At 57.2% G+C, this 12859-nt stretch overlaps 2 protein-coding genes across 2 annotated transcripts in view; one reads left to right on the forward strand and one right to left on the reverse strand.

Moving 5' to 3' along the window:
• VOLCADRAFT_106479 (uncharacterized protein) overlaps positions 1-3152 on the reverse strand; it is a gene marked incomplete at both ends in the record, with an annotated part of 10113 nt that extends 6961 nt beyond the window's left edge. The window contains 5 exons of the mRNA XM_002954648.1: positions 82-270; positions 708-1013; positions 1213-1404; positions 1802-2062; positions 2496-3152. Coding sequence (XP_002954694.1) covers positions 82-270; positions 708-1013; positions 1213-1404; positions 1802-2062; positions 2496-3152 — 1605 coding nt within the window. The remainder of the gene's footprint in view (positions 1-81; positions 271-707; positions 1014-1212; positions 1405-1801; positions 2063-2495) is intronic.
• Positions 3153-3791: 639 nt separating this feature from the next.
• Positions 3792-8551, forward strand: VOLCADRAFT_82892 (uncharacterized protein; the record flags this gene model as incomplete). Its single annotated transcript, XM_002954580.1, has 7 exons — positions 3792-4334; positions 4880-5009; positions 5355-5503; positions 5971-6073; positions 6534-6605; positions 7211-7276; positions 8269-8551. The coding sequence occupies 4 exons, from the start codon at positions 3792-3794 to the stop codon at positions 6001-6003; spliced, it is 855 nt and encodes a 284-aa protein (XP_002954626.1). The 3' UTR covers positions 6004-6073; positions 6534-6605; positions 7211-7276; positions 8269-8551.
• Between the last annotated feature and the right edge of the window lie 4308 nt (positions 8552-12859).

Below are 12859 nucleotides of genomic sequence, written 5' to 3' on the forward strand. Positions count from 1 at the left end.
TGCAGCAGAAAAGAACTTGCGCAGTACGGCAGCGGCGGCAGTCGTGGCAGTGCCGGCGGGGGCAGCGCTGCCCGTCGCTACCGCCGCATCCGACAGCGGCTTCTTGTATAGCGTGAGACTCAGCTGATGGCTTCGGAGCACCGCTTGTCCCAGTGCCGTACACATGGGTCTGGGGCCTGCTGCTGCTCCCGCTGCAGCTACTGGTCCTCCCTGGGTTGGTGCCCTGCCGCACATGTCCTGCTGCTGCTGCTGCTGCTGCTGCTGCAGCTGCTGCGGCGGCGGCCCCACCAGCGGAGCAGCCACGTGGCGGGTTCCTGGCCGCTGAGGGGGTTCTTCCCCAGCAGCGGGTGTCCGGTGGCCCAGTACCGGGTCAGCCGGGCGAGGAGGAGGAGGGGGATTAGGCCAGTCCCGTCCTGGCAGGGCGGTAGCGGGGGCGCAGGTGTATTGAGGAGGAGGGGGAGGAGGAGGAGGAGGGGGAGGGGGAGGGGACAGGTGGAATGGTGACAAGGGGGCAGGTGGAGGAGCGGTTCGGTGCACTGTAACAGAAACCGCCGGTGAGTTGGTCGGCTGGCTGCAAAGCAGCTCAAAGTCATCACTGCAGCACTGTCTTCACATCTTCCCCGCTCTACCACCGTGGCCAGCCCCGGGCTTTTGGGGGTTTTTCTTTTCCAATAACCCTTCCCCCCCAAACACATAAACACACACACGGCCCACCGGGTGGGTCCTAGCGCCGCCAGCTCCCTGCGAAGTACGTCAGCAAGGTACGGCAAATACGCCACGTCAGCTGCAGCGTAGCGCAACAGTGCCGGTGGCAGCGGCCGCCTCCTCCAGTCGGCCCGCTGCCCCGCCGCCTTCTCGGCCCCCACATCCAGGCCCACAATGCGCGATAGCAGGGAGGCCAGGGCACGATTCTCGTAGCCCAGTACCTTCAAAAACAACCAAAAACAAGCAGGGCCACACATGTGAGCTTCGAAAGGATTCCCCGGCAGCAGCAATAGGAGCGATGGCAGGAGCTGCAGCAGCAGCGGCAGTGTGGGAGCCTTGCCCCAGCGAACCCCATCACTTTCACATACAGGTCGACAAGAGCCGCCACAAAGAGTTTCGTACGGCACAACAAGCACAAAGGCACACAGAGCTTCGTCCTCGTTGAAGCTGTCCTCTAGTCATCCGACTCATCTTCCTGACGTAATGCACCCTTCCACGACATCTCACACTCCGCCACTGGTCACACCAGTCGCACGGGTACTGTTGGTGCAAAACGACCTCCGGATGCCCCCTTCCCCCGGCCCCCTCCCCCCGGCCCCCACTCGCCTGGCTGGCCTTCTCCGTGTCAAACACATTGACCAGGTACACGCGGAAGTCCCGCTGCAGCCAAACCACATCATTACCTCCGCCATGCAGCACCTGCACCGGAAGGGGGAGGAAGATGGCGGGGGGAGGGTGGGGAGGAGGAGGATACAAGGCAGGAGGCGGCTTGGGAAAACTATATATTCAGTGTGAGCTGATCCGCGGATACAGCCGTACAAGGCATGATGAGATATTGTGGAGTCGGGTTGGGGGATCGGGAGGGGGAAGAAAAGAGGTGCGAAGGATGAGGGCCTGCCGGTTGAGTTGGTTGGGGGTGTTGGTTGGGGGTGTTGGTTGGGGGTGTTGGTTGGGGGTGTTGGTTGGGGGCGTTGAGCGGAGTTGTGTATCTTGAAGTGGAGCACATATACGCAGCGGGTGCATCTGGTTGGCCCACCCATGATGCGGTACAAAGCAAAGTGATGTACAGATGCGTGCTGGCCCAGATTTCTTTCACCTTCACGACCCGTGGGTCCGCCATCAGCCCACCCAATGCAGCGCCCACATGGCCACGTAGTGCCAGAGCGTCCACCAGCCACACATGCCCGCCACCACCACCACTACCGCCACTGCCACTGCTGCAGCCGCTGCTACCCCCGTCATCACCGCCATCACACGGGGAGGCTGTGTCGTCCCAGACTGATAGTTGTATGAGGCACACCCTGCCGTGGTAGCATAGCAGTGGGGAGGCTTCCGTGTCCAAACCGATCTGCCGCTCCTGCCGGTGGGTGGCGAAAAGGGGGGAGGAGGAGGGCAGAGGAGTTGGAAGGGGAAGTCATACGCTGATGCCGGGGATACAAAAGGCACTGAGTCAACTGCTGACACGTCCGAAGCACGAAAAAGGGTTAAACCAAGGGGACGCGCAGTGGTGTTTTGTGTTTCCCCTTTCCCCTCTCCCTCACCCCGTCTCCCTTTCCGTCATCTCCCTCCGCCAAAGCTTTATCATTTTAGTTCTTTTGAAAAACATACGACAGAATTAGCTGTACAGATCACGGCCAGGTTCCCCGTGTCCACACAGCAGCGCCACATCACACAGTACCTACCTGCCTACCTGCCTACCTGCTTACCTACCTACCTGCCTACCTACCTACCTACCTGCCTACTTACCTACCTACCTGCCTACTTACCTACCTACCTGCCTACCTGCCTACCTGCCGCAGCCTCTGACCCAGCCAGTACAGCTGCTTGGGACTCGATACCCAGTGGAGCTGGAAACCTGGGAGGACTGACCCACGGGTCGCAGCGGGCCTCGACCCCGAGGTGGAGCAGCCCTGAGCAGCAGCTGCTACTGCTGGTGGTGGTGGTGGTGCCGCTGCTGCCGGTGCTATGGATGGCGGCTTGGGTTGGTTCGTTATCTGCGGTGGAAGCGGTGGGGGCTGCGGCGGGTGGCGCAGGATGGGGCATTCTGTGGAGGCCATAAGTCGCTTAATGCGGGTCAGGTAGGGGTGCACCGCAGGTAGGGAGCCACCCGCAGCAGCTCCACGTCTTCCTGGAGCTGCTTCAGGTAGCGGTGCGGCGGCCGCTGCGGCTGTAGCTCCAGGAGCAGCAGCTGTAGAGGCTGCCACGGTGTTGTCACCACCGCTGCCGCCGCTGCTACAGCCAGAGTCACAACAACGCTGCTGGAAGTCGTCGTCGTCATCGTCCGGTTGGGGCGGCAGGTGGGGAAAGGGCTGGTCGGTAGTGTCAGCGAACACGGACAGGAAGGGCTTCTGGGGTCGGATGCGCCGCCGAAGCTGGCGCGTGCCTAGGACGACCGCGACGGCAGTGGCGGCAGCAGCGATGGTGGTGAGTGCAGCTGATAATGTCATCAGCACCGCTGTGCCTCAGATTGATTTGCCACGCTCCTGGATGGGGTGAAGGGGGTATCGGATGAGGGCTTGTCAGCAGAGAGCAGTCAATTCATGATTTGGTGTGTGTGAAGTGTGCGTCGTGTACGGAACAAACGCTATTGCCGAGGTCCCGGAGGCTGCCCTAATCAATTGCGATAAACGCAGGGGATAATGACAACCTTTCAAGTGAGCACGTGAATAGGACACATGAAGCTGCTTGGCATGCATATGGACGATGTGCCGGTCTAATGCCGGCATCTGCTGCTGTTCGGTAGTCACCAATTGAATCCCACCTTTTGGCTTTCAGAGCATTACATACCCTTGATTAGTACTATTCAATTAGCGCACGAAGATATTAAAGCGTATTCTTCGGAAACACTACGTTACGCCCTACCGGACTTGCGTTGTATGCTACCTACAACTAGATATCAGTTTGTCGTTCAAGTGCGCCGGAGGCGCCTGTTGCTGTATTTCAATGCACATCGCTAAGCAGCTAGCCTCGGTTACAGCCCAAACCGACGCAGTTCGTTGTGGTTCCACAAACGATCTTTGAGCAAACGAGCAGGGTTGATGTCAAACAACAGCTGCGCAATTTATTGGCATTCGTGACCCTAAAAAATGGAAGTTACTCAACGTCTTCTAGGGCGCCGTGCGCGCGTCGGCTACACTCGCCATTGCTCCCGCACACTTCGACTTAGCGTGCACGCCGCTGGTAGCACCTATGGAAACAACTTTCGTGTGACAACCTTTGGCGAGTCTCATGGAAAGGGGGTTGGCTGTGTTATCGATGGTGTGCCGCCACGTCTCCCAATTACCGAAGATGAAATTCAGCTGGAGCTTGATCGCCGAAAGCCTGGTCAAAGCATTATCACAACGCCACGCAAGGAGGATGACATTGCGGAGATCCTTTCGGGCGTGGTAGACGGTATCACGCTCGGGACCCCAATTGCGATTGTGGCCCGCAACAAGGACCAGAAGTCGCAAGACTACTCAGAGATGGCAGTGGCTTACAGGCCAAGCCATGCTGATGCCACCTATGACTTCAAGTATGGCATCCGCGCGGTAGCTGGTGGCGGCCGCAGCTCAGCACGAGAAACGATTGGCCGGGTTGCCGCAGGCGCCGTGGCTAAGAAGCTTCTTAAGGTCATCGGTGATACCGAGGTAGGCCGGCGTCACGTCTGAGACCAGCTCGGCCTCGGGTGCACCCCCTCCCGCCCCGCCTCCTTCCATGGCAGGCCGTTCGGCCCTGCCTGCTACCCATCTGGGTTCTTAGTGCTTTATCCAAATCTCCCGGCTGTCGTGTGCGATGCTATACTGCTATTGCCACGTCAAATCAGCCGTGGCTCCCACGTGGTTCTGTCCTGTCTCCTCCTTGGCCGGCTTTCCTTCCTCAGGGCCCCCTTCACCCCCCCCCGCCTGTTCCAAATGTGTGCGTGCCCTTCCTTTACTCCCGTTCCCTGTCCTGCATGCTGCCGGCTCTGAACACACCTCTCTCTTCACTTCGCCCCTTCCTGACCCCTCCTCTACCGAGGCCGCTGTAGCGCCGTTGGTCCCTTTGCATGTTGGGCACACCACATCACGCCACATCACATCACCACTAGTGAGACCACCTCCACGTGCGCACCGTTCCCGCTCCCCGACCGCCATCATGATGCACCCCGACCTGCCGACCCGCGGGACCCTGCCTGCCTCCCACCCGCTGTCAGATCCTCGCCTTCGTGTCCAAAGTCCGGGACATCGAGTCACACGTGGACCTCGCCTCCTTTACCTTGGAGGACGTGGAGTCCAACATTGTGAGGTGCCCGGACCAGCAGGCGGCCACGAAGATGATCGATGGTGGGGCTGCTGGGCTGGGGGGTTGGCGCTGGGGGAGGAGGCGAAAGGGATGGGAGGCTGAGGGGGTGATGAGGTGCTGGGGGTGGGTTTTGATGCAGGGAAGGCGTCCTGTGCCTTGTGACCACACATGGCGTACCCAGTGGGGGGTTGGGGGGCATTCGCCCTTGTCTAAGAGCATTAGGTTAACAGTGAATAAGGACGCCTGCTAACCTCCGCGTGTGGGCAGACACCACTGGGGGCAGGCGCGCGCGTCAGGCGGGCTGTTAGCGCGCCGATCCGTCCGGCCCCTTCTGCAACAACCTCGACCTCCCCCACCTCCCCTCCCGCCTGTCATGCCATTCGCAGCCATCAACGAGGTCCGCACCCGGGGTGAGAGCTGCGGAGGGGAGGTGACGTGTGTGGTCCGCCGCTGCCCTAAGGGCCTGGGGTCACCCGTGTTCGATAAGCTGGAGGCGGAGCTAGCCAAGGCCATGCTCAGTCTGCCGGCCACAAAGGTAGGAGGGAAAAGGGAGAGGGAGGGTAAGGGGAAGGCGAGCAGACCCGATCATCGGCCCCCCAGGGCCAGGTGGGGAGGAGGTTTGAGCAGATGTAAGTATATTATCACGCCAGCTTTTCGACCACTGTGCTAGTGCAGCAGGTTAAATTACTTACAGGGAGCTCATCTCCCCTTACAACCCTTGAGTTACTTAAAAGGAGCCCATTCTCCACCTGCAACGTTTCGACCCTTCCCAACTTGCCGACTCCGTACCCCAGTCCAGGCTCGAACTCACAAATAACCCACACCACACCAATCTCGTGCGAGGGCACCCCCCCGCCCGCGTCCCCCTCTACTGCAATCTCGCGTCTCCTCTACTGCTGCCCGTGTATACCCCTGCCTTGTTTCTCCGTCTTCTCCTCTTGGCCGCCTTTCCCCTTCCCTCCAATCCTTCCCTCGCACATTCCCACCGTTTATTTCCTCCAGGGGCTACAATATGGGTATCCGCCTTGTGGATGAGTTCCTAGCCAAGGCCAAGATCACTCGCTGCTCGTCCTTCCGGGACACTGGAGAGATGGTTGCCAAGCAGGTGGGGCGGCAAGGGGCAACAGGACAGGACAGTGGCGGATCAGGCATCCGCATCACGCGCGCGGGAAAGTCGTGAAGGGGTTCTCCCGAACGAACCGCCAAGGAAGGTCATGAGCGGTGTCTGAGACGACCTCCCCAACTCGAATGAGCACAAACTACCCATGGAAGCTACTGGTCACCCTGTCATTGCGCAGTGTGGCCCAACATGATCCACCCAACACAACCATTACTTTTGGGGGCTAGGGACCGAGGCCTGCGCCGTCTTTAGGGAGCTTAGGGTCGGTCGGCGGTTTGAGGGCTTCCGAAATGAAGACCTGAGACTTGTACTCGTGTACTACTGGCGGCGGCTTGAATGTATAGGACCTGGGCTCCCCCCTCCTGTGTTCCCCCTGGCCTTTCCCCCCCTCGGGAGGGCTCCCCCGTGTCTCGCACTACGTAATCACACCTCTCCCCCCGTGCAGGCTCTCCCCATGTTCCTGAACGTCAGTGCCAGTGTGGCCAACTGGAGCCCGGATCAAACCGAGTGTAGTCTGGTGGGAAGGGGGAGGGAAGAGGGGAACCGAAGCTGTGCCGAGCAGGAAGCAGGGTTTGTGTGGTTCGCGTGGCGTTTATTGCGGGAAGGAGCCTGGGGCTATTGCGTGGTTTAGGCGTTTATTGCGGGAAGGAGCCTGGGGCTATGGCGTGGTTTAGGCGTTTATTGCGGGGAGGAGCCTGGGGCTATTGCGTGGTTTAGGCCCGCAATAAACGCGGGAAGGAAGGGTTATCAAGGTTGGGGGTAGGGGCTTTGGGAAGGAGCCTGGGCCAACGGGATCGTCGTACGGGGCCCTGCCTGCCGCTGAACAGGTAGGGGGGTAGAGTGGGGGGTGGAGACCCACCATGGCACTGGGGCTGTGGAAGTGGCGGCTGGTGCACAGGGCTGGGTTGGGCAATCGCAGGTTGGATAGCTAGGGCTGGCAGTCCTTCAGATGCCAGTAACTTTCTCAAGCGCGTTCTCCTACACCACCGTACCCTAGCCGCCATGTGGGTCGTTCCCTCCTCTCACCACGCCCCGCTCCCTGGGGGGCCCCTCGGGCCCGCTCATCCGATCTTCCCGCAGATTCTGACGGACAATCCCCTGGCTGACTTCGTTGAGCTGCAGGAGGAGTACCGGGACCTTAAGTACTGCAATGTGCTGGCAGGGCTGGTGCGGGGGGCCTTGGAGATGGTGGGTGGCGAGGGGGGTTTGGGGGGTCCGGGTGGTGTCTGGTGGTGGGGAGGAGGAGGCCTGGCACCAGTGTTTTTAAAAGTGGTTACTAGTGACCAAATGGTTACTGAGAAAATAATTCCCTTCCGGAAGGTGGTCACTAGGAAATGTTTCGAGTCACCTCAGGTGGTCGCCAGGATATTGGGCCACATACCCCGTAGTGACCACCTAAATGGTTGTTTGACGCTTGGATGGGGGCAGTGATTCTTCACTGAGCTCGGCTCGGGAACACGTTGCCGCACATGGAGTCAAAGTTTGATCTTCGGATGTACGGTTCTATCGGGCTCCCGTTCAACATACTCGCAGGCGAAAACATTTGTAAGGTGGTTGCCAAGGAAAACCCCCACTAGGTCACTAAAATATTACCACGGTCAAAAAGTTTTAAAAACACTGCCTGGCTCTGTGCAGGGGGTGGGGGGCCACTGGGCAATCGGAGTGAGGTGTTTTTGTCTGTACCTGTTGCTCGTGTATGCATTTAGACACATGCAAAAAGTTTGAGGATGTAGGATGAAGGCAGTGAAGAATGAAAGGTGCAACGCCTTCTTTCGAAATGTGTTCTCTCGTGTGTGTGTGTGTGTATGTATGTGTGTGCATGCGCTGAGTGTTTTCCTCTCCCTCTTCCTGACCGGCCGTCTGCCCCTCCACCCTCCCGACCACCGACCTGAGAACCGCCGGATGCAGCAGAACACACACACATTCCGCTTCCCTCTTTGTTTTCCCACAGGAAGCTTTGAGAAGGTACCAAAATTACTACTGCATCTCTTGCCCTGCGCACATGGCTCATCTCGCTGACAAGAAGCCTTCCCCAATCTCTCTTGTTCATTATTCCTCCCACCCAACTCACCCTACGCCGGGCTAATTGCCCTGTCCTATCCCCTTTTCCACCACCCACTTCGCTGTTGCTTCTTGGGGCTTCACATATCATTCCTCCCATCCTACCCCACCCCACACAGGTAAATATGGATGTGGAGTGTCGCTGGTTGTCTGACATGCTCAAGGGGGACGACTGCTACGAGCTGCGTGAAAAACTCAAGGAGCACCGAGATGAGAAGTTTCCGTACAAAGATGATGATTGACGGGTTCTTGCAAGTGTACGACCATGTGAAAAGTGAGGGATGCATCGTTTTCTGTAGGTCTCATTCTGCACGGGGCCCCCTCTCCACCTATGTGCTGTCTGCCCATATGTATGTATGTATGTCGCAACTCTTGTAGGGAGGGTGAGATGTGAGGGGATGTAGGGATACGTGGAGATTGGACGGAGACCCGCGCTCCGTCTGGTAAGAGGTCGCCCTTCAAAAAGTGAACTCACACCCATAAATGGGGTAGAAGTGGAGCCTTACCGATGTGTTTCCAAAACGCCACCGTCCCCCACTACGCCACACGGTTCCCCTCCATCGGTGACTGCGGCCCTTCGGTGCACCCGAACATGTGTGTTGGTGGCTGGCAAGGGACGCTGGTGACGTGAAGAGACGCCTCGCGGCTGAGTGCAGGCGAAGGAAGAGTGGATGATGATCGCGCAACACGTTCAACTCACCCCACAAATTCAGGACTTAAAGGGTGTCTAGATGCTCGAGGATGCAATACATATGTTCATAGAACTACGACACTCAACAGAGTTAGAAAACGTATGGGCTCCATACCTGTCTCCGGGCACCCGCCCATTGACAATTGCGGTACCAGTGTCATAGCATATCTGTGCCAACCGCCGCCCGCAAGAATTGATGCCGGCATCTCTATTCGCGCGCGTGATGGAGGGGATGGAGGGGATGCACCCCTGCACTGAACGTTTCGGGCAGATCTGGAGTAGTCGCTGTACGGGCATTAAAATCACCCGCAAATAGCACCTCATCGCCCGCACACCGCAGCCTGTCGAGCTCACCAGTAATGCAAATACTTCTCGCACATGGGAAGTCATCTCACTCCGAACAAACACAGATACACCGCCCAATCTTCGAGAACCCGTGCGTGGAGCCCTCGTGCATGCGAAATGGGTATAGCCATGTAATACCAGTTGCTCCCTGGCGTGTTACTAATCAACAGGCGCCTTTGTCTCAGTCAAGATGATCACGTCATGGTTAAGCAGACCTCGCTCAGCCTTCATCGGGTCAAATCTGTCCGATGAGAAAGCATGCATGTTCCAAACAAGGATCCGAATGCAATCGGGCCCCCGGCACGTTGCAACAGTTGATTTAGTTACGGCTGATTGAGTGCAACGGCTGCTTTCTAACTTGTTACGTGGTCCCGGCCGAGGATTCTGGCCTACACAAACTCAGGTTTCTTTTCAAAAGGACGTGATAAGCATGGCCAGTGGCAGCGGCCGCCTCCCCCAGTCGACCCGCTGCCCCGCCGCCTTCTCGGCCCCACATCCAGGCCCACAATGCGCGATAGCAGGGAGGCCAGGGCACGATTCTCGTAGCCCAGTACCTTCAAAAACAACCAAAAACAAGCAGGGCCACACATGTGAGCTTCGAAAGGATCCCCGGCAGCAGCAATAGGAGCGATGGCAGGAGCTGCAGCAGCAGCGGCGTGAGAAAGCCTCAGAGAACCCCATCATTTTCACATACAGGTCGACGCATATACAGATGTGCGATACGGTACTGGTGGTGGTGAGGGATAGCGAAACAAGTACAGATGGGTTCCCCTGAAGACTTGGCATCTGGCTGCCTACAGCGTCCCCCATCACGCTCCAGCCCTGTCCAGCCCGCGTTGCTGCCGCCACTGCCGCTGTGCCGGAGCCTAGTTGTTTATGGCAAAAGGGAATGGCGAAACGAAACCGGAATTAACACAAATCACGTAACGGTAAGCGAAACACCATCTCACGCTTGCTTGAAGGCATAAATTGTGAAAGCTCAAAAGCATCACTTGTAAGACCCTTGAGAAGTTTTCTCTCCTCGCCTCCACTCTTACCTGTGCTTGGGTGCAGTCTTGTTGCTCAATGGGGATCTTGGCATGCGCACGCGCGCGGCTGAAGAAGATACCGTGCATGCATGAAGAGTGCTTTTTGGAAAAGATTGCGCGGAAGTCGGTTGGCGCGGGGTGGACTTATGCCGAAGGTATGCTCGATTTAGGCGAGGCCGCCAATTCGTCGCATTGGTTCCGGAGCCAGCTCGTTGCTAAACTGGATATCAAGGTATCGAGGCGAGAAATGAAAAACAATATTATATTGCTGCACAGAAAGTCTGCGAGGAAGCCTGTGAGCTTATACGACGCCAGGTTAAAAAGGCCATTATAAGTTATGGCCGAAGTGTTGACCGCTTCCCTAGGGCAACTTGTTCATGCTCACCAAACGATATCGCAGGCCATGCACGCGGTTCAGCAAGCAGTTCCAGTGTTTTTGGCACCTGGGGGGGGCATCCCGCACCAGATCCAGGACCAGATCCTCCAAACCTTGCAGCAGATGCAGCAGAGCCAGCACCAGATGCAGCAGAGCCAGCACCAGATGCAGCAGCACCAGGAACAGTTGCGGCAGCAGGTGCAGCAACAGTTGCAGCAGAACAAGGAGGAGTTGCGGCAGCAGGTGCAGCAACAGTTGCAGCTGAACAAGGAGGAGTTGCGGCAGCAGGTGCAGCAACAGTTGCAGCAGCACAAGGAGGAGTTGCGGCAGCAGGTGCAGCAACAGTTGCAGCAGAACAAGGAGGAGTTGCGACAGCAGGTGCAGCAGCAGAAGGAGCAGTAGCAGCAGCAGGTGCAGCAACAGTTGCAGCAGCACAAGGAGGAGTTGCGGCAGCAGGTGCAGCAACAGTTGCAGCAGCACAAGGAGCAGCACCAGCAGCAAGTGCAGCAACAGGCAGCAGCAGATGCAGCAGCTGCAGCAGCAGGTGCAGCAACAGTTGCAGCAGCACAAGGAGCAGCACCAGCAGCAGGTGCAGCAGCACCAGCAGCAGATGCAGCAGCACCAGCAGCAGATGCAGCAGCACCAGCAGCAGGTGCAGCAGCACCAGCAACAGTTGCAGCAGCACCAGCAGCAGGTGCAGCAGGCGCAGCAGCACCAGGAGCAGGTGCGGCAGCAGGTGCAGCAGCACCAGCAGCAGGTGCAGCAGCACCAGCAGCAGGCGCAGCAGCACCAGGAGCAGGTGCGGCAGCAGGTGCAGCAACAGTTGCAGCAGCACACGGAGCAGCACCAGCAGCAGGTGCAGCAGCACCAGCAGCAGATGCAGCAGCACCAGCAGCAGATGCAGCAGCACCAGCAACAGTTGCAGCAGCACCAGCAACAGTTGCAGCAGCACCAGCAGCAGGTGCAATTAGACGTTGCAGGGCTGAAGGCCGATATTGCGGGGCTGAAGACGGATGTTGTGGGGCTGACGATCAACTTCCACCGTCTATCCAACACATTGGCACGGCGGCACAACGCCAAGGTCTCCAAGAGCCTGCCACTGCAGTGGCTGTACAATGAGCACGGTGTGATGCCTGCACAGGCACCTGTTTCCAAGCATGCTATAAACGATATGGTCGTGCAGCAAGTAAACTTGCTGTTGAATCATTATGGCTTGGGCCAGCATGCCTCAGAAATGAGGATGAATGCGAAGGCCCGGCGCTACCTGTTGCTGGAGCACCTGGGTGCTGAGAAGCCTGACCCCCCGAATGCAGTGGCCATCGAGTGAAGGCAAGTCACATCATGGGGTGGTATGTTATGTCATCATCCCTAAGCAACTGGAACACCCTAAGTATGTCCATTCATCTAAACACTTGACTTTTGCCCACTCGCATGCAGGTGATGGCTGATCAAGGCAGAGCTGCTGCGGTGGAGGGTACCTACAACTGCCTGATATATGACAGGCAATTTGAGTTGGGTTTTTCTGGCCTGTTAATCAAGTGTAACAATCGTGCTCAGGTTGCTTCTCTTCTCTAAATGAACATCACCAAGATTTATACAATAGCACTTCCCGAGAACGATTTACAGTGTTCTATGTATAACATGTAACAGTCAGCCAAGCAACCAATCCGGTCATCCTCCACCACACTGAACAGTCACCATCCAACACTGTCAACCCCAGGTGTTGCCCAAAAGGTTAATTAAAACATGAAGAAGAAAATTGGAGTTTTTGCGGAAATTTATGGTGAAGCAACTGATCGTAATTGGTTTTCAAAGCTTACAACAAATATTAATGAAGAACGGAGACATCCGTATCCGTATTATCGCACTACTACCGTAGTGCTACTTATAGTTCGTGCTACAATAATTCGGGAGGCACCACGAATATGTAGCACGTACAAATTCTAAGGAATCCCAAGGGATCGCAGCCCCGAAATATCTTACCCTCCGAAGCCGGTCGATCAAGCGAAGTTTGATAAAATATAGTTGGTTATTAGGTCGTTGCCACTGGTACTGAACTGTACAATCGGTCCAGAATTTGCTAGGGCGTTTCCAAAGTGCGAAAATGGTGAGAGACCATGAGCCTAAGGGTTCCCGGTGGAGGGAGACTGATTGGAAGCTGCAGTTTGAAAAGCGCCGAAACTTTGGAAGGGGCCCCGAAATTTGTATCATGCCCGCAAAATCTGGTCCGGCCTTCCCCGAAATTCAAAGAGCACGTACAAATTTCAGAA

Source organism: Volvox carteri (assembly GCF_000143455.1).
Source record: "Volvox carteri f. nagariensis unplaced genomic scaffold VOLCAscaffold_44, whole genome shotgun sequence".
NCBI lineage: Eukaryota > Viridiplantae > Chlorophyta > Chlorophyceae > Chlamydomonadales > Volvocaceae > Volvox > Volvox carteri.